The sequence below is a fragment of the Neurospora hispaniola genome, assembly GCF_033458365.1.
Source record: "Neurospora hispaniola strain FGSC 10403 chromosome Unknown B0T23scaffold_7, whole genome shotgun sequence".
NCBI classification, from domain to species: Eukaryota; Fungi; Ascomycota; class Sordariomycetes; order Sordariales; family Sordariaceae; genus Neurospora; species Neurospora hispaniola.
This window is the reverse complement of record NW_026944412.1, coordinates 1,983,628-2,002,769: the sequence shown is the minus strand read 5'-3', so window position 1 is coordinate 2,002,769 and position 19,142 is coordinate 1,983,628. Positions and strand designations below refer to the sequence as shown.

At 53.0% G+C, this 19,142-nt stretch overlaps 5 protein-coding genes across 5 annotated transcripts; 3 read left to right on the top strand and 2 right to left on the bottom strand.

Annotated features, from left to right (window-relative positions):
- Positions 1-260: 260 nt before the first annotated feature.
- B0T23DRAFT_322526 (ankyrin repeat-containing domain protein) lies at positions 261-5,818 on the bottom strand (the record flags this gene model as incomplete). Its single annotated transcript, XM_062835302.1, has 8 exons — positions 261-1,089; positions 1,200-1,807; positions 1,976-2,024; positions 2,139-2,207; positions 2,471-3,162; positions 3,227-4,359; positions 4,429-5,252; positions 5,322-5,818. The coding sequence occupies 8 exons, from the start codon at positions 5,816-5,818 to the stop codon at positions 261-263; spliced, it is 4,701 nt and encodes a 1,566-aa protein (XP_062690048.1).
- Positions 5,819-6,361: 543 nt separating this feature from the next.
- On the top strand, positions 6,362-9,896 carry B0T23DRAFT_217762 (vacuolar protein sorting-associated protein 35). Its single transcript, XM_062833673.1, has 4 exons — positions 6,362-6,808; positions 6,895-9,094; positions 9,167-9,313; positions 9,388-9,896. The coding sequence occupies exons 1-4, from the start codon at positions 6,675-6,677 to the stop codon at positions 9,550-9,552; spliced, it is 2,646 nt and encodes an 881-aa protein (XP_062690047.1). The 5' UTR covers positions 6,362-6,674; the 3' UTR covers positions 9,553-9,896.
- Positions 9,897-10,338: 442 nt separating this feature from the next.
- B0T23DRAFT_407120 (uncharacterized protein) lies at positions 10,339-13,227 on the bottom strand (the record flags this gene model as incomplete). The annotated part of the gene is made up of 2 exons (XM_062839161.1): positions 10,339-10,536; positions 10,648-13,227. The coding sequence occupies 2 exons, from the start codon at positions 13,225-13,227 to the stop codon at positions 10,339-10,341; spliced, it is 2,778 nt and encodes a 925-aa protein (XP_062690046.1).
- A 2,543-nt stretch (positions 13,228-15,770) lies between these two features.
- On the top strand, positions 15,771-16,691 carry B0T23DRAFT_431543 (uncharacterized protein; the record flags this gene model as incomplete). Its single annotated transcript, XM_062840328.1, has 2 exons — positions 15,771-15,971; positions 16,074-16,691. 2 exons carry the CDS (start codon positions 15,771-15,773, stop codon positions 16,689-16,691), a joined length of 819 nt encoding a protein of 272 aa, XP_062690045.1.
- Positions 16,692-18,439: 1,748 nt separating this feature from the next.
- Positions 18,440-19,024, top strand: B0T23DRAFT_407119 (uncharacterized protein; the record flags this gene model as incomplete). The annotated part of the gene is made up of 1 exon (XM_062839160.1): positions 18,440-19,024. One exon carries the CDS (start codon positions 18,440-18,442, stop codon positions 19,022-19,024), a length of 585 nt encoding a protein of 194 aa, XP_062690044.1.
- Positions 19,025-19,142: the final 118 nt, after the last annotated feature.

Here is a 19,142-nt window from a genome sequence, read left to right as displayed (position 1 = left end):
GAGGGAAGGTCGCCAAGATGGACATTGAATCCTGTTTCGGATCCTTGTCCCTTTCGTGCATACCTCCTCTAGGTCTCCAGCGCCACGCGCCCCTTCCGTGGTGGATACGGGAAATCTGCGCCGAGCAGTGAGTGAGGGGACCCACAAGCTCGGAACCCCGCATTTCGGGGTTTGTCATTGGTTTCCGGTCCCCGAGTTCGACTTCGACTTGCCCCGGTCCGTCTCTTCTTGATCAAGCTCCCGTCTCCCGTCTTCACCGTTTACCGACTTCTCCTTCTCCCCCGCTCATCCTCTCTTTCGACAACCGCCTCATCTCTCTCCCACAAAAGATATGCCGCTGCCGAAACCGGCCCACCAAGCACGAACCAGCCCAACGCCTTGCCGAATCGCTTCAAACCGCCGACTCCAGCAGCCCAATATTGGTACGCAGCCCAGGTGAGCAGCGCAAAGTTACCGCTGTACACATCCCACTGAAGAAAGTGCTTCGCCAACGGCGCCAAATATGCAATCCGGATCGCGCTCGCCGTATCGGTAGACGGTGGATTCCATAGGGCCCTAGGGAGAGCCGAACCAATGCTCACCTCCCTCAACATCGTCGAGAGCCACGGATACGAGGCAGCCAAGCTTTCTGGCAAAGCAGTGGGCGGGATCAGCGCAATGGCAAGGAAGGCCAGTTGAGCTACTATGCACAGGCTCATCGTGAATCGATACACCGGGCTTGCGCCGGCCGCTTTCCCCCCATTCGTGACTCTGCTGCTGTTTCTCCCCTCTGCTCCAGCATCAGAAGAGCCACACAAGCTCTTGAGGAAGAAAATCAGGTTAGCCTGCAGAATGGGAAACACCTGCCAGGTAGCTATCCAATTCTGGTGCTCAGCTTGCGGCATGCTTGGTAATCCCATCATGAACGCCGGAACAATAAAGGCCATTGTGACGCACACTGGCAGCATGGCCATCTCCCATCCGTCGACGACCAGCGCGTCCACGTCGCTGCCACTTGCTACGGGCGATGTAACCAAGTAGACGATGAAGTAAATCGGGCCAGCGATGGTGTATGACAATAATTGCATGCCCATACCCCAGAACCCAGTCCTGCAAAACCGTCAGCCATCACTACCCGTTCTTCCCCTTTCAACACAAGTCATCCACAACTCCTCTATCACGAGCAGTCACCAAACCAGCAAAGGTAAAAATCAACTCACCAACCAACTACCCTCCCCTGGTTGCCCCTCCTCGCCCCCTCTACACTCACCAACGCCCAAGCACCCGCAAATTGCACCATAGCCATCCAAAGCGGCACATCCACGTCCCACGTCCTTCCCCGCCGCGTCCCCTCCCTCCCCTTTACCAAGCCCACTAGCCACGGCCCTTCCCACGTCTCCTCCCACGATGTTCCCTCCACCGGGCCCCCAGCATCCAACCAAGCAGCAAAAAACGTCACCAGCGTAACCAAAACTTGATCCACCGCCTTCACCCCCGTGAATTCTTCCTTTGGCTCATACTCCCGGACGACCGAAGGGTCGGTTTTGATCCGTGTGAGCGCGGCAAAGAAGCCATTGGTGAAACCGGTGATCATGCCGCCGTAGGCGCCAGTCGAAAAAAAGAAGAGGAGTAGACAGATGGCGAGGGCTTTGCCAGCGAAGCCCAGGACCCCCGAGGAGCGCCGCATTTGGAGTTGGGCTATTAATGACGTGCGGCGGGGGCGAGTGTCGGGACTGGGAGTTCCTCTTCCGTGGGCGCTGGCCCAGGTGCTTGGGGCTAGACCGGCTGAGGGGGGATGGGAGGGGGAGGGGGAGGGAGGTTTATTTTTCTTGTTTGCCATTTTTATATGATTTGAAATAGAAGGACAAAGTAATGGGAAAAGGAGAGAAAAGAGTTGAGGAGAGAAGTCAAGTATAGTGCTGTAGGATAGGTATTTAGAGCCCAACGTCAGTCCAATCTCTAAACTAGCTTCGCATGGTGTTGGTCGGAGACCCACTTTGTTTGGGGCCCTTGTTCCTCCCGGGATGGGACCGACCACGTCTTGACTAACCATCGTCAAGTTTAGAGTCCACTACTCGTATGATGTTTAGCTCGAGACCTCGAGTCAACTTCCCTAGGCGTTTTCAAGCTGTGAATATGCTTTTGTCAAAATCAAGTACACCATATGGGAGCTTGTGTCAAAGCCAAAGAGCCCAAGGGATTGCCATGTCTCAAACTGTGGGGTTAAACTGCACAGGCATTGTGTAAGGCTCATTATTGGAGTCTAACGAAATCATCCAGGTCAACAAAACATCGCAGCTTGAAGCACATTCAAACATTTCATGTTGTTAATCGCTACTTGGTACTTGTGTTAATTAATCGCTCTTCCCAAAACAAACCTTGATGACCATATCGCTGATCCGGCGAAAAATACCCAAAAACAAATGCAAAGAGTTATGCAACACGACCCAAATACCGCCAAAGTGCGCCACCCCGTCATTGCCATGGTTACTTTGTTTTCTTCGGGAGACCCTTACCCTCATTCTTCGACTCGTCGTTTGCCTCAGCACTCAGAACAATCTTCTTGCCCTCCGGATCCAGCGTAAACTTCCTCGTCACCACCACCTCATGTCTCTCCATGAATCTTCCCCCCATGTACTCTGGGTCGTCTCTGTTCATCAACCTCTTCAACAAGTCCATTGTATTATGCGAGAACGGTTCACCCTCCAGTTTGTGAACGATCCTGAATACAGAATTGTCTGATTCCTCCTTTGCACCTCTGTTCTTTAGGTGCGCAATGACACTAACAATTTTCTGAATTCTTTTGACGGACGGCAACAGTTGGGGATGCATATCCGGTGGGAACGGGGGCGGAGCCTCGGAGCCGGGGGGTATAGGCTGCTCGGAAGCAAGGGTCTCGGCCTCGGCGTTGTACAACCGGACTGTGTGCACAAGTGCCTCCACGCAGATGTGGAGGGGAGTCAGGTCGAGACAGCCGCGGAGGATGCCCTGGTTGGGATCTGCTCCGTTGTTGAGTAAAATGTGCGTTGTGTCCCAGTGTCCGTTCATGATCGTATCAGTCAGAAGACTGGACGACGGCTTTACGAGCATGAAACCCCTTTGAACTTGGAGATGGGTATGTCTTGCAAGGGGGTGACGTTTGAGAATTGCTTTTACGACACCGGTGTGTCCCTCGTGACAGGCCTAAGTTGTGCAGGAGGTTAGTAATCGGGACTGCGAAGACGACCTACAAATATACGCAACTTACCGCTTCAAGAGCAGAGAATCCAAAGAGATGTGGCGTGTAACGGTTCCGAGCCCCTCTTTTGGGAAGGGATGGGTCCAATGAGTGCTGATTGCTGGTATCACTATCGGTAAACCCTAAAGGTGCACCCTGGAGCTTCATGAGCTCACGGACGACGAATTGGGAGAGCTTGGCTCCGGGAGGCGGGCGAAGAAAGTCATTTTGAACTGCCAAGTGATCTTGCAATACTCTGGTGGTGTCTGAAGGACTCCGGAATGACTCGTGTGGATCAGCCGCTGTACAGTCCATCAGAGCTTCGACCAGCTTTCTGTAACCGCCCGCTGCAGCCTCCGCCAAGGGCGTTAAAAGACACCCATTAACAGCGTTCGCGGAACAACCTCTGGTGATAAGAAGGCCTGCGGATCCCCAGTCGCCGTTGCTACAAGCCAGATGAAGTAGCGTCGGTTTGGTGCTGAGACAGTGAAGTATCCCAGTGACGTCGATATCGTTGTCAGCGAGCAATTGAGAAACCAAAGGCAACGCTGATTCTTTACTATGAGTCAAGGCCAAGGCCAGCATCGCTTCTCGAGTGAAGACGCCGCTGAGTGTCCTAACCACGCTTGGGAAATAGTCCCGCAATTGAAGTTCCATATTCCCTCCTCCAAGGTAAAACAGACACGACATGTTCTCCGGGTGGCCTGTCTTGATGAGCTGCTTAACAATCGAGCAGAGTCTGGAATCATCAAAGGCATAGCCAACCTTGGAACCAAAGGTACCTAGAAGTAAGCACAATTGTCTGTGTCCTGGCTTCTTGGAATCCCCATTCTTGTCGAGACGAAGGGCAACCTCGGCTGCGTATTGCCAACACCCACGCGCTATGTTTGCTTCAGTACTGTTTTCGAGAATTGTCGACACGGCCAAGTAGTCTGAAGGGTTGTTACGATCGAGAACTCGCTTCAACAACCCGATCAAGTGAGTTCGTTCATACTGATGGGGAGATCGAGGGGATAATCTTCCCACACGCGTACCGTAGCGTAGTAGCAAGATAATTATCTGCTCGATTTCTGGCACCGCAATCATGCCACTGATAATCTCCAGGGCGGTGATTTGACCAATTCGACTGGGAAGGTTTGGGTCCGCCCCGGCTTCCAAGAGCGCTGTGAACCAAGTTAATACATGCCCATCAGAAAGCGGAGCACTGAGATGTAATGGTGATGTAAACCTACTTTCAACGGCAGCGAATCCACCGCGTAGAGCAGCCTTGCACAACGGCGTCATTCCAAACGCATCTGGCTTGTCAACAACAGCGCCTCCCTCCGAGATAAGTATTCGGACCTCAGCCGCGAGCCCTCGTTCGGCTGCTCTTGCCAAAGCGGTGTCACCAGCTCGACTGACGGGTACGTTAACCTTGCCATTGTGCTGGATGAATACTCTGATAAAGTTCTGCCGTTCGATTTCCCAGCGCGCCTTGCCGCCTGGACGCCACACAACGCCGGCCTGCTTAGCTCGTCTATACGTGGCTCCCATGGCAGTGTACACGTATGAGGCGTTTGTTTGCCGGTGTTCGGGCAACACGTCTTCTTGGAGAAGCTGTTGACGTTCCTGCTCTGTCAGATCCCGACGTTGAAGGTTTGCTCCGAATTGCACAAATTCACTAGCTACCGTGAAATTTCCCAATGCGCATGCCATTAGAAGGGGCGACATGGCCCTACTACCCCATGGAGTATCTAGCGGAACCCCAAGGTCCATCAGGTAGAGACAGATGTCGCGAACATATTCACGACGCGGACACAGCGCGAGGTAGTGCATCGCAGAGTTGAGACGAGCATCGGTTGCATTGGGGGCTGGCGGACGACCTACATCTACCCTGTGCCCGGGAGTCAACAGAGGGCCATGATTCAGCTCACGGTATCGTTTCGCGAGACGCTGTACGACCTTTAGACAGCCGTTCGCAGCGGCACTTTGGAGTGCAGTGATATGGGGACGACCTTGACACCCTACCAAGGGCGCACCCCGGTCGATAAGGAGCAGAGCGACCTCTTCATTCTTACTGTTTTGAAGCATTGTTCAGAGCAAGCAAATCGGGAAGCATGCCAAACGGCAAGGGCTCGAGACTTACCTGCATATTGCGTAGTGAAGAGGATACCAATTCGGGACATTGGGGAAATCATGGCCTTCGAAGCCCTCGAAGATACTTTGCAAGTCAATGCAGTTGCAGAGCCGGTACGACGGTATTTCCTGGCATGCTCCAACATCCAAGAGATAGGTGACAACATCAAGATGACCACGATACGACGCGCGAGCAAGCGGAGTAGCCATTAGCTGCCGGCGGCGGCCGTCTGGCGACACAAGCGGACGAAGGATGGGCATGCTGACGAGTTCGGACTTTTCCTTCTCATCGAGGGATCGCGATAGCGCGGTTTTCATGACCAAGCAGCTGCCATTATCGGCGGCCCAACGCACAGCCTCCTGCTTGCCTCTGACATTGTATAATTTGTCGGTCAAGACAGCGTGACAAGATCTGGAAACACGGATCAGAGAGGCCAAGTCTCTGCGATCAAGACGTTCTCCAATGTCTAGGAGAAGTTCGGCCGGCAAGGTGTTGAGCGCGGTCATGTTGTCGACCACGGGGGCGGCGACCAGAGTATAAGTGAGCAACGAAGAAACCCGTTTGGATAAACAAATAGTCTTGATAGGTTATGTATCCAAGCGCCCACTGGCGTTCAGCAAACACAGTTCGTTAGTGGAAGCTGGAAGTCGAAGGTAGAGCCACTTGGTCCGATATTGTGTTGCTCGTTGTACCCCAGAATCCAGGCGTCAAGACTGGATTAGAGAGTAAAACAGCCCAACAAAAAGAATAGACTCGGGCAGTCGGACATTAGATAAGGAGGATGGACGGGGATAATCTATGTCGACGAAGATGATGATGGGAGGTACAGTTGTTTTGGGTTGTAAGAGTGATCACGTCTGGGTGCGACTGGTGTCTCCCAGCTATGCTTGCTACCCCTAACCCTTATGTCTGTGTCATCCAAGTACGTATCACATATGGAGAACCTTACGTAATCAAGAGCTCCAGCTTGGTGGGCAGCCAGGGGCAGCTACATGTTTGGCTATGCTAGTTCCACTAACAGCTCACACCCTGCAACATATGGATACTCCCCGCTGACCTGTTAGCTTTTACAGGCAGCTCATGCGAAGTGCCTTTGGAACTCTACCTACAACAGCCCAGACAGCCCAGCTCAGCTACGGCTCTCTCTCCTCGAGCGTCGTCATTCCGCGCCTCTGAACAACATCCCGACATTCACTACATTCTACTGCGCCCTCCCCGTTCCCTTCATCAGCACAAGATTAATGCTCGTATGGTCCCGCGCTTCCTAGCCACCTCGAACACAACAACCGTTGGATCAAACACGACGCCAAAGACATCCACCCTCACGCATCGTAGGAGCGCTACAAGCAGCAAAGAAGCGACATGTCGACCCCCGCGCCGCCTGAGGACCAGGCCCGCCTCCTCGAAGATGCCTTGATCGCCGTGCGCCAGCAAAGCACCCTCATGCGCAAATGTCTCGACACCCCCGGAAAGCTCATGGATGCTCTCAAGTGCTGGTATGTCCCCAAAGGAGCGTGTCACGGCATGGCCCGATATGCGCTGGTGCTGGTGCTGACCGTCGACCACCCTCGACATCCTATAGCTCCACCCTTGTCTCGGAGCTTCGAACCAGCAGTCTGGGCCCCAAACAGTACTACGAGCTCTACATGGCTGTCTTCGATGCTCTCCGGTACCTCTCCGTCCACTTGCGCGAGAATCACCCCGTTAACCACCTCGCCGACCTCTACGAACTCGTCCAGTATGCCGGCAACATTATACCCCGCCTTTATCTCATGATCACGGTCGGCACCGCCTACATGTCCATCGACGGCGCTCCCGTCAAGGAGTTAATGAAGGACATGATGGACATGAGCCGTGGTGTCCAGCACCCTGTTCGCGGTTTGTTTCTGCGCTACTACCTCTCCGGACAGGCACGCGACTATCTCCCGACTGGCGACTCCGAAGGCCCAGAGGGCAACCTGCAGGACTCGATCAACTTCATCCTGACCAATTTCGTTGAGATGAACAAGCTCTGGGTTCGGTTACAACATCAAGGACACTCGAGAGAGAGAGACCAGCGGACACAGGAGAGGAAAGAGCTGCAATTGCTTGTAGGAAACAACATTGTCCGTCTAAGCCAGCTGGTGGATCTGCCGACATACAAAAATGGCATTCTGGCCCCCCTGCTGGAGCAGGTTGTGCAGTGTCGGGATGTCCTGGCGCAGGAATATCTGCTTGAGGTCATCACTCAGGTATTCCCTGACGAGTTCCATCTTCACACCCTCGATCAGTTCCTCGCCGCTGTGTCCAGGTTAAATCCCCACGTTAACGTAAAGGGAATTGTTATTGGCCTGATGGACAGACTATCCGACTACGCCGAGCGAGAGGCACAGAATGAAGAAGGCGAGGATAGGGGCCAGTTGGAGGAAGAAGCACTCGCGAACCTGCTGGAAAGGGTGAAACTCGCAAAATCGGCTGCGGAAACCGAAGAAGCGAGCGCGCCGACACCCGAAGCCCCTGAAAATGGGGAGCATGCAGAAACTGATGTGGGCTCGACCGATGAAACTCTGAACGCCGAACCATCAGTAGCAGAGACCGAGGCTACCGTGACAAATGGAGATGAAGTCGAACCAGCCAAGAAGCACAGGGGCATTCCCGAGAACGTGCCCCTATACGAAATCTTTTTCGGGCAGGTCAAGAACCTTGTGCAGGCGCAACATCTTCCGATCCAGGACACCATCGCGCTGTGTGTATCCCTTACGAACCTAGCTCTCAACATCTATCCTGAAAGGCTAGATTATGTCGACCAAATCCTCGACTACGCCCACTCAAAGGTAAAAGAACACGCCAACAGTGCCGATTTGCATTCGCCACCAGCGCAGCAGAGCATCCTGGCCTTGCTTCAGGCACCTCTCAAGAGGTATGTGTCGATATTTACGGCACTCGCCCTACCTACATACGTTCCTCTGTTCCAATCACAAACCTATCCTACGCGGCGGGCTGTTGCTGGCGAAGTGGCCAGACACCTAATCAAGAACCAAACCCACATCACTACCACGGCCAACCTCGAGAATGTCCTGGAGGTGCTCAAGGTCCTCATCAAAGAAGGGTCGCAAGCGCCGTCTGGCTACCCCGGTGTCGTGCAGCAGCGCGGCCGTGCCCTGGAGACAGACGAGACTTTGGAGGAACAGGGCTGGCTGGCCCGCCTTGTCCACCTCCTCCAGGCGGAGGATAACGACACCCAATTCCGCCTCCTGCAGATGACACGGAAGGCCTACGCCGAGGGCAACGAGCGGATCCGGACCACGACGCCGCCTCTCATCACCGCCGGCCTCAAGCTCGCCCGACGCTACAAGGCTCGCGAGCACTACGACGATAACTGGCAGTCGCAGTGCTCCGCGCTCTTCAAGTTCCTCCACTCGGCCATCTCCACCCTCTACACGCGCGTCAACGGCGCCGGCGCCGCCGAGCTGTCCCTGCGCCTCTTTTGCTCGTGCGGTCAAATGGCCGACAAGACCGAGTTCGAGGAGGTGGCGTACGAGTTCTTTGCGCAGGCGTTCACGGTGTATGAAGAGGCGATCAGCGATTCCAAGGCGCAGTTCCAGGCCGTTTGCGCGATTGCCAGCGCTCTGCACCGCACACGCAACTTTGGAAAGGAGAACTACGACACGCTCATCACCAAGTGCGCGCAGCACGCGAGCAAGCTGTTGAGGAAGCCGGATCAGTGCCGGGCTGTGTATCTGGCCAGTCATTTGTGGTGGGCGACTCCTATTGCTAGTAACGGGGAGACCGAAGAGACCGAGGTTAGTAATAGCATTTCTCCGTTCCTCTTTGTTTTGCGAGGTTTCACACGGTTCTAACATGTTATGCGATAGCTTTACCGAGACGGCAAGCGTGTTCTCGAATGCCTGCAGCGTGCCCTTCGTGTTGCAGATTCGTGCATGGAGACTGCTACCTCGATCGAGCTGTTTGTCGAAATCCTGGACAGATATGTGTATTACTTTGACCAAAAGAATGAATCGGTAGGTCATCACTTACCCTTTTCGCCCCGTCAGAAAAAGCCATGGCGTCTAACTATCTTTTCTTATCCTTGTAGGTTACTACAAAGTACCTCAACGGCCTTATCGAGCTTATACACTCCAACCTGGCCGGTAACCAGCAAGACTCGGCCTCGGTCGAGGCCAGCCGGAAGCACTTTATGCAGACCTTGGAGATTATCAGGAGCAAGGAGTACGAGGGCATCGTGCTTACTCCCAAGTAAGCAGTAAGCAGCAGATTTTTTTGAGTCTTGTTGTTAGTGTAACAAAAGCCCAACGGCGGACGGAACGAGATGAGATGTGACGAGATGCGACACCAGATGAGCGATGATGATGCAGTTACATGATGGATGGACAGGACAGGACAGGACAGGAAACCCAAACCCCCTATGGTACGATAGCTATAACCAACCCACCGTACGTAGATATGTAATGACGGAGAGCAAGGCGTTGAGAGCCGCAGTTCATTGTACATTTCGGGGATTACAATCAGCTCTATGAATGCCGATTCTGGGCTCGATTAGCCATCATTTGGCCTCGTGAGGCTTTTCTAGGATCGTGCTATGGTGGCAAGCTTCATAGCGACGGTGATATTTAGCCGCCACACAAAAGGGATTGAAAAGGAAGGATGTGACAACAAGGGAAACAATCCGCCAACTGCGCCATGCGATGCAAATCATTGAACGATAAAGAAAAGAGAGTATAGACCGGAGCACTACAGAGTTTGCTTGTGACGACGATGCTCGCTTTGTTAATACTTCCGACAAGTTCCCTTTCCCAAACAACACGCTGCCTCATGCATCCATCCACCCACAGTAATCATCTTCTATCGGACAAAGAAAAAAAATAAGAAGGTATGAATAGATATACAGACAGCAGTAACGAGCTGGTTCTACGTAATAACTGGAAAATATGTACCCAAAAACCAAAGAAAACGACAAGAAACGCTTTGAGAACAAATGGAAGGAAAAGTACATCAAGCAGCATAGCCATTTCAACAAAGGTTTTCTCTATCCTCCCAGAGTCCCCTCCGCTAAGTTCGCCGCCGCCCGTTTGATAATGCCGGCAACCTTGGCGATGGTGCGGTTGGCCAGACTCCAGTCCCCGGAGTCGACGGTGTCGCGGATTGAAGGGAAGTAGGCCTCGTCGTAGCCGGACCAGAGTTGAGGGCCGAAGAGGACGTGTTTGAATTGGGTGCGGTTTGGGATCTGTAATGGGTAAAGGGGGAGTTAGCATTTTAGGAGGGAAGAGAGGGGACGAGGAGATAATTAAAGAGGACAGCAGAGCAAGGGCAAAGAGAAGGGAGAGGAAAGACTTACACCCTCAGGATCCAACAAATCCGTCTCAAACCACGCCATCTTCGAATTAAACTCGCACCTCCTCCTGCCCCATCCCGAAGGCTCCCATCCACCGCTCGCGATAACACTCGACTGCCACTCATGCTCCCATGCCACGAACCGACGCACGGCTTCCATGACCTCATCGCTGGCCTTTATCATGCTGTTGAGCGACGCCGTAAGTTCCTTGGGCACAGCATCCTTCTTTGCGTTCTTGGCCTGATCCTCAACCCACCGGACAATCTCTCCAGTCCAGTCACGGATCTTCTCAGCATAGTGCGCCATATCAAACGGCAAGACGGGACGATCGGTCAGCTCGTACAAGAGAAGAGCGACGACCTGTCCCAGCATCGTGTGGTGGACAAAGTCCGGGTCGCCGACCTGTTCCATCCACTCGAATGTGTCGTAGCTGGAGTGGTAAGGATGGCCCTTGCCATCGAAGTGCAGGTCGATGGAGGACGTGCCGACGATGTCCTGGAAAGCGACGTAGTCCGAGCCCGCGCCGAGGCCTTCGAGGTCATTGGCATTTCTGCGCTCCCAGAGCTCTTTTAGCGTGGCGTTCTCATAGGGATCTCTGACTATGTCGAGGATCTGCATCAGGAGGCCCTTGAACACGGGCGAGCCGGCTACGTGTAGGGTGTTGCCCGTTACTGCGGTGTCGAGGTTGATGTACGCCAGCGCGTCCTTACGCAGCATATCATCATTTTGCTCAACGAATTCAGTCGAGCCAATGAGGTTGTACTCCTCTGCGTCCCAGGACATAAACTGGATAGTCCTGAGCGGACGCCAGCCCATTCTCAACAACTCGCCAAAGACGCGGGCGAGCTCGAGCATGATGGCCGTGCCCGAATGGGGGTCGGCGGCGCCCAAAGTCCAAGCGTCACGATGGTTGCCAATGATGACCTTCTTCTCTTCCTGCTCAATTCCCAGAATGCTTCCATATACGTTCCATATGGCCTGCTTCTCGTTTTCGTCCTGATCGTTCTTGAGCCGGACAATGGGCGAGTTTTCGTGGTCGCCTGTCCACCACTCGTCAACATCAGGAACACCGCCCACCCAGTCTTCCGGCACACGCTGGCCCTTGCCCTTGAGATGCTGCAAAAGGACCTTGGCATCACGCCAGGCAAGCGGAAGAGAGGGAATTTTGACCAGTCCCTTGGTCTGTTCCTTCTTCATTCTTGGCATGTTTTCCCTGCTGCCCCAGCCCGGGGTCAACACATCACCGACGACCCACGACATGAGACTGACGCTGCCACGCTGGACTCCATCAGCAGGCATAAAAGGCCCCTTCGGCGCAGTATCGCCTTTCTTGAAACCGTCATCGAGTGGGTCCGAATAGATGAGACAACCTGCGAAACCTGCGAGCTCAGCAGCCTTGACCTTCAGAGCGCGATCGGCGTGGGGGCCGTAGTAGCGAACAAGAGCGATGGCGCCAGCAGTCTGGATCCCAAGGTCCTTGATGCGCTGGAAGTCCTCGCGCGAGCCGTAGTTGGCGTAGATGAGCCGGCCGCGAACATCACCCGTTTTCGAGTGACCGTGAAAAGCCCATGTTTGGTGTCCAGTCAACCCAGTTGCCCGGTCATTCTCCTCCAGCTTCGCAGACCATATAGCCTTGCCTTTTCCGTTGTCCGCCTTGTCGTCAATGATTTCCACCGCACGCCCATCGACTTTGGGATAATTGAGATATACGTGATAGGTGTCGCGCGAAACGTCTTCAAGACCGTATTTACGGAAGAGCAACTCGATATCCTCCATCAGGGCGTAGTCGCCTTCGGTACCAGCCAGGTGAGAGTACGAGGTGAAATGCTGGAGATTGTCCTTGATCTGATTGGAACTGATGTTGGATTCCAGATATTGCCGGATATCGTTGGGATTGAACATGCCCGAGCCGAGGCGGCGCGACATGTTGCCGAACACATCGGAGACGAATATCAAGTAAACAAAGCCGAGAAGAAGGAACAGGGCGAGGAGGCGCCCAACCAGCAGGAAAAGGGCGGTGCTGCCGAATGTCGGGAAGGCGAATCGACTTCCAGAGCTTGGTGGTTCGTCGTTGTTACTGTTATTCGTATTACCGTTGGCGGCTGGCGTCGTAGCGGATTCCAAACTGGCGTTGGCATCGTGTCTCCTGAATCGGGGTAGTGATATTTGTGGTAACCTCCACCCCCACTTCCATCGTGGTAGTGAAAATCTCCCTATGCGCTTGCCCCATATACTTTGCGAACGGTGGCTGGAGTCGTCTATTTCCATCTCTTGCATCTCGCGTCGAACGTGATCGGCCTCGGAATCGCTATCATCGTCAGACGAGCCCCACGACTCTCCTTCGTCGTCTGTCTCGACTGTGGGTGGCTGGTAGCCGCGCGGTGGACGTGTCCGGTCATGAGTGCTCGATGATGATGCCGTACCGCCGAGCAGGGAGTGGCCTTCTGTATGGTCTGTGGCATCGAGAGGGGAGTGTGGAGCTTCGAAGACGGTATGGCTGCCGGCGCCGGAAGCGATGGCCTCGTCGTAGGTAGGTATGGGGGGTGCGGGCTCGTAGCGGAACTGGCTCTTATCGGGCGCCATTATGAAGGCCGGCGAAGGATCGCGATGGGGTTGAGGGCGGCGGTGGTTCGCATGCGACCCGGTCGGTTCGGAACCAGAGGATAGCGGAATGGGAGTCTAGACGGGGAGTTTCGATGGCCCAAGTCTGGGGAAGGGGGAGACGAGGGGCCAAGAAGTGGATCGGATCGAAATTAGATGTCCGCAGACTTATAAAGGGGTTCCAGAAAGAGCGTGGGCGTAGGGCAGATTACCCCGTCCTGGTTGAAGGGTGGTGGGCAAAGGAGCGTGACCTAGACACAGAAAGAAGTCTAGGTCGAGGTGCCCCGGGATGGCGATAGTGCCCGGTGTCCCTGTTCTGGAAAGACTAAGAACGATGGGATGACGCTTGTGGTAGGTCAACGAACGTCGGAGTTCAGCTGTGTCAGAGATGGACCAAGAAGAGCCCAGGTTGTTGAGGGTTCTAAAAATGGTACAATAACGATGTCTCAAGTGACGACTGGGAGAGCGGAACGATACCACAAATGAAGCCAGCAAGGAAGATTGACGGAGGTGGGTAAATTGCATGCGGGCATCAATGTTGCTGTGACGGAACGGCGTACCCCCTGTGGACACCTGCCTGGCTCGGGTCTCTCTTGCGCAATGTTGGGACCACATACTGGCTGATTGCAGCGGCGTCACAGGGGGTGCTTGGCCCCTTGGTTCCCTTGGCGGCGTGGCCCCTGTGCGACACCGTTCAGTTGCCCGTCTCCAGTCCTCCCGGTCCCACGCCGACCAGCCCGAGCAAAGGCCGTGTCGCGTCGCTTAGTCATTTATTTGCACCGCCACATGTGGCACCATTACTCCAAATTCGGCCGAGGCCAGAGGCGCATGATCGGCGGTCTTACTAGTCAGGATACCCTGACCTCGCATGCATACATTCGCTTGAGCCTCATCAACGTCAATCCATGAGCAGTCCACTCAAGACAAGCAGCATCAATCCACTTTTGACTTCAGTCCATCTGTTAGTCTCCAAAGCATGATAGTACTGGTCAGACACTCAATGACAGCGTACCCAGACCAATGAATACTGGGGATTTCGGCACACGGGTGCTGTGATCACTTTACGAACGAGTCAAATATGGGTCCCCTTTCGCAATCCCTCCACGACAGAAGAAGAAATACTGTTCCAATAACCCAGCCATCCACCCAGACACACAGGCCAGGTGCACTGCCGATAGTGAGTATCAGCTCCCAGTTGACCGCGGTGGAGGATGTCATCCATATATCTGCCTATGGGACTATCTTGGGGCGGGAAACAATCTGCTTCTTCTCAGAGCGACATCTCATGATGGCCCACAAGAGATTCGTGGCACCAATACTTAGTCAGCAATCACAGATATCCCATCCATCACGAGCATGATTATCGGACTTGATCATACTAACCAGGTACGCCCATTCTGTTCCAAATTATGGACCTAGAGGAGAGTCGCAAAGGCTAGCGCAGGATTGCAAACATGCCGGCAATTGCACCGTCTTCTACTCCAGCGTTCGCGGCATCCGTGCAGCCAAGTTGGCAAGCGAGCTATCAGTCGGTTCGAAATAACGCCATGACTGTTCGAATTCTGGTTCGAATGAGCACAAGCGATACTTGACCCCCTTTGATACAATATCACTTTCCTTTACCCCTTCGCAAAGGCGTCACCCGTTCTCCTCGTACGTTGACGGCGCTCAATACTTATCCTGTGCTCTACAGCAATAGCTGTCTAGCTAATGCGTCTTCCCTGAGCGTCAAGGCCTTCAGGTAAATACACATTTGCAAAGCATACGTCCGTTACACATTTGTGGCCTGCGTTGACGCGTGGTGAATTCTCTACGATGAACCTTCAGCTGAATGAGTTTCCACTCTGATTTTCATTTGTCGTTCCGTGAGGTTTGCCGCAATTCATCCCATCTGTAAAGATCTCTAAGCCACATGAGTGTCGGAGAAGGAACCTGGTCTGGGGCGCCACAGTCACTCCAAACGGCTCTTCCATTAGAACTTTCAAGAGCTCCTGCCAAGCTACAGTATGCCTCCCCCAAATTTATTTTTTCCTCTCACACAGCATGCACAAACTTTCAACCAAGACTTCGCCCCGCACCACAAACGACGCGAGTGACATACCCCAGAGCTCCAATCGAGTACTTGTACGCGACTTCTTCCTTCGCAATTCAGATCTACCTTCAACCACTCTTCATTATCAACATCGCCATCACTTACCAGCCTGCGCGCCTTTTCTGGTCTTTCTACAATCAGATTTCCGGTCGATTTTTTTGCCCTTCGACCCAAGCCGATTTGGTAAGTCTTATTGAACCAACAACCTCCCCATTTTTAAAACGACCTTTCAAGCCCAGTTTATCAACAAAATTTGGGTTTTCCTTATTACGAGGGGACTGCCAAGGTGACAAAGATTGTCATCTTCCCTCATCCTCACTCCTACTCTTACTTGACCCCGGGCGACTTATCTCTTTACTTGCCTATGCGCTATGTACATCTTCAGCCCACAGTTTTCACAAATGGAGATGCTAACAATACCCCTTACAGAAACATGCCCGGCCCAATTCGCGGTAGCGATAGCAACGGAAATGGCGGCAACAACCGCTACCAACCCTACTATTTTGGCTCTTCGAACGTCCCGCTGCCTCTACGTCCTCGCCTTGATGGTACTCTCCCCATTGCCCGCGCCGCCCCTCCTGCCCGGCCTGACCCCACCAAGCGTTGGGACAAACTCAAGAATTTTATGCCAAAGGTTGGTATGAAGTTCCATTAGGCCGGAACCACTGTTACCACACGATTGAGGCGCGACAAGGCAATTTGGTACGTCATGATGGATACCTTGCTCTTCTTCAAGGCCAGACATTTGCAAACGTCCTTGAGAGAGATTATGGACATCGCTACGGATGCTGCAATCAGGAGAAAGCCTCCGGTGGACTTTTTCGAGAGTCTCGGTCACGGCGATGGTCTCATCACCGCCGACGCTACGTTGCATTTCCTCCGGAGTGTTCGGGAGAGTCATCCTCTCTCGAGAAGACTGAGCTCTTCGACGTTCGCCGAGTTATTTGCCGAAATTGTCAAAGCCCGCGAAGCTTATCTCGCGGATCATGAGGAGGGAGGTACCGACCGGTATCCAGTTTCCCCTTTGGTGCAGGCGGTGGACAGATTTCTTACGGTAGCGTGGTTTTGGGATGGAATGGATATTCTTGTCAAGATGGAATCGGAGCATGCGGAACTTGACGACGACAACGATGAAACCACAGAGGAGCAAGAAGAGATCGACTCTGACGGTGAGGACACTCCCGTTACTGGTGCCGCCGCAGTGTCTTCACTGGTCGCAGACTTTGATGGCTGCACTATCTGGACTTTGAGCACCAACAGCTACGTTGACGACGTTGATCTCTTCGCTGACGTGGATCCCCTCACCGATGAAGAGGAAGACGAGGTTATGGGTGACACACACCACGACCCTTGAGCCTGGAAGCCATATCATGTCTTCGAAAGCCCGAAGAAGAATGCGATCGCCTATAAGATTTAAAGACTACTGGCAGATAGTGGCGTCGCATCAGAGCGACAACTGCGTTGGTCTTTCGGCCAGAAAAAGCATCTGCTCTCTTTACGTCGCCCTATAGCTTTCTGTTAGAGCTCGTTGTCGTTTGATCATGGGATGTGGTTTGTGATATGAGAAGAGATGTTGTCTTTCATGCATCAGATAGTACCTGTAGCTAGTGTTGATGACGACATATCATCGAAGGTTTAATTCTACACTATTAGATCGATTGTTGATAAGACAGAAGAATGGCAAATGACCATCGCCATTCATGAACCTTCTCTACTACCATGCCATAACGTACCTCTAGGTACTATTGAGAAGAAGATCAATATCCGCTTCGTGTACGCTTAAGGGGAGGGTGGAGCACAAGTGACAATATGACAAGATAGATGTGGTTAGTGCGTACTACGCCTGATATGGATGTGATCAGACACCAACATCTTGCGGATGTTGCGTCGAGTGTTACACTACCTATAACTTTCACAACTTGCACCCGGTTTTCTCAACATATCCTTGTAGTGAGGCATGATCCTTCATCAGCTTCCTCACGGCCAACCAAAGTTTTCTTCCATACTACCTCTATAAATACAGCTGCATGCAATACATCAATACGCACTACTCCAAGGTACAATGCTGTGATCTATTCGGTCGGCAGACAACTTGGTTCGCAATATATTTACATGCTAGCATACGTCAGAGGGAGGACCAGAACCTGTAGCAAATGCCGTGTTATCAATATGATCTGAGAACATATCAACACATAAGGAGTGAGCGGAGGAGACCAGAACAAAAAAGGAAAAAACAGAAAGGAAATATATGTGGTTGGTCATGATATCCCAGGGAACCACCCCCAAGATATCCCCCCGAACGGTCACAACTGATACTACGGTAGCCCGAGCGAGACAAAGTGGGCGGTCGTAACCCCCGTGCACCCGAAAGTGCGGGCCTGGGCAAATATTGAGTAAACAGTTGCCGCCATGGGAATCGAACCCATGGCTTTTTGAATGCGTAGTGGTAAACTGTACGCTACCAAATTCCATTCGACCAACCACCCGCTGTTGAAAACACGTCTGGGCCCGTCCCTTATAAGTGCCTCTACCTCTGAGCTTAGCCCAGTTTAGTCTGTGCCGGGCCGTTCCCGCGAGTGATCAGGTGCCCGTCTTTGCTCGTTTGCAACTGCACAAGGCACTGCTCGTCAGGCAGCCGTGAGTGTGCCTGCCGGTCATGGTCTGCCACTTTCCTTCCAATCCGGCTGTAGCCTTTGGAGTCTGATCCGCCAACACAGCACACCTCTTTCTCCTTCCCTACCAGGTTGCGCGCTACAATCTGTAACGGCAGTCTTGCTTTGCGACTCTCAACAGAACCTCGGGTCCATTTCCAACCCGCTGTATCTTCTACTTTTGGCGCCACTGCGTGGAAAGAATCACACTCACGAGAACTCATCTTGAACAACTCCTATCTCCGCATATCCCTACCTTTAGGTTGGTTCTTCCTCATACACCACCTTATCGTGCAAAAAATTCGAGCTCTGGTTTCCTCAGATTTCAGATCGCATTGAGATTCACACAGTAAACCGCCCTAGGGTCAACACCTATGCCCCTTCTCTGATACTCCCAAAACCCAAAGCTGACTCTAGATTATCACAGCTCAACCTACCTACCCCCTCCGAAATGACGTCCCGACCCGTCTTTGTAGAGAACTTGTCGCTGAAAGAGTGCGTTCCACTTGAGGGCTTCATGTGGCAGGATCGCCCGACCGTACTTCGCAGCCTGGAGCACGACAAGCTTGTTTTGAAAGCATTCCTCAAGAATGGTTTACCCATTTGCCCTGGAAACATTGGCTATGAGCTTAACATTGTGGCCATGGTTGCCGGACAAGAACTCGGTTTTTACCGACTTCTTCCAGGGGGGAGGGGGAAGCCCAAGGATATTAGTGGACGAGAGTACCACTTTCTCTCCACCCTGGCCGAAGATGTCCGCATTGGTCGTCGCATGCCGAAGCACGTCTTCATCGAGTTCTTCCGCGAGCTTGTCAACGCTCGCGTCTGTTTCTTGACCCACCACCCGGACTACACTGGAACTATCTCCTCGGTTGCCGAGAAGATGGACATTTTTCTCAAGAAAACAGAGGGGCACTATTCCGATGTCGAGCTTTCCAAGCGACTTGAGGAGGAAATCCTGAAGGCAGAGGGTGGACAGGGACCTGTGGCTGCAGAGCAAATTGGAGGAGCGGCGGGAGGTTCAGAGGCGATGTGATTTTGGTCCAAACCAAATTCGTAAGTGTCACTGACCCATACTACAAAACACTCCTCTCGTTTTACTTCTCAAACCTTTGGGACTTAACCATGATGTTTCGCTCTCGACATAGAAGAAG

Coding starts and splice junctions, on each gene's coding strand:
- B0T23DRAFT_217762 (XM_062833673.1), top strand. CDS start 6,675: ATGTCGACCCCCGCGCCGCCTGAGGACCAGGCCCGCCTCCTCGAAGAT. Junction 9,095..9,166: donor GGGAGACCGAAGAGACCGAG/GTTAGTAATAGC, acceptor GTTATGCGATAG/CTTTACCGAGACGGCAAGCG. Junction 9,314..9,387: donor TTGACCAAAAGAATGAATCG/GTAGGTCATCAC, acceptor TTATCCTTGTAG/GTTACTACAAAGTACCTCAA.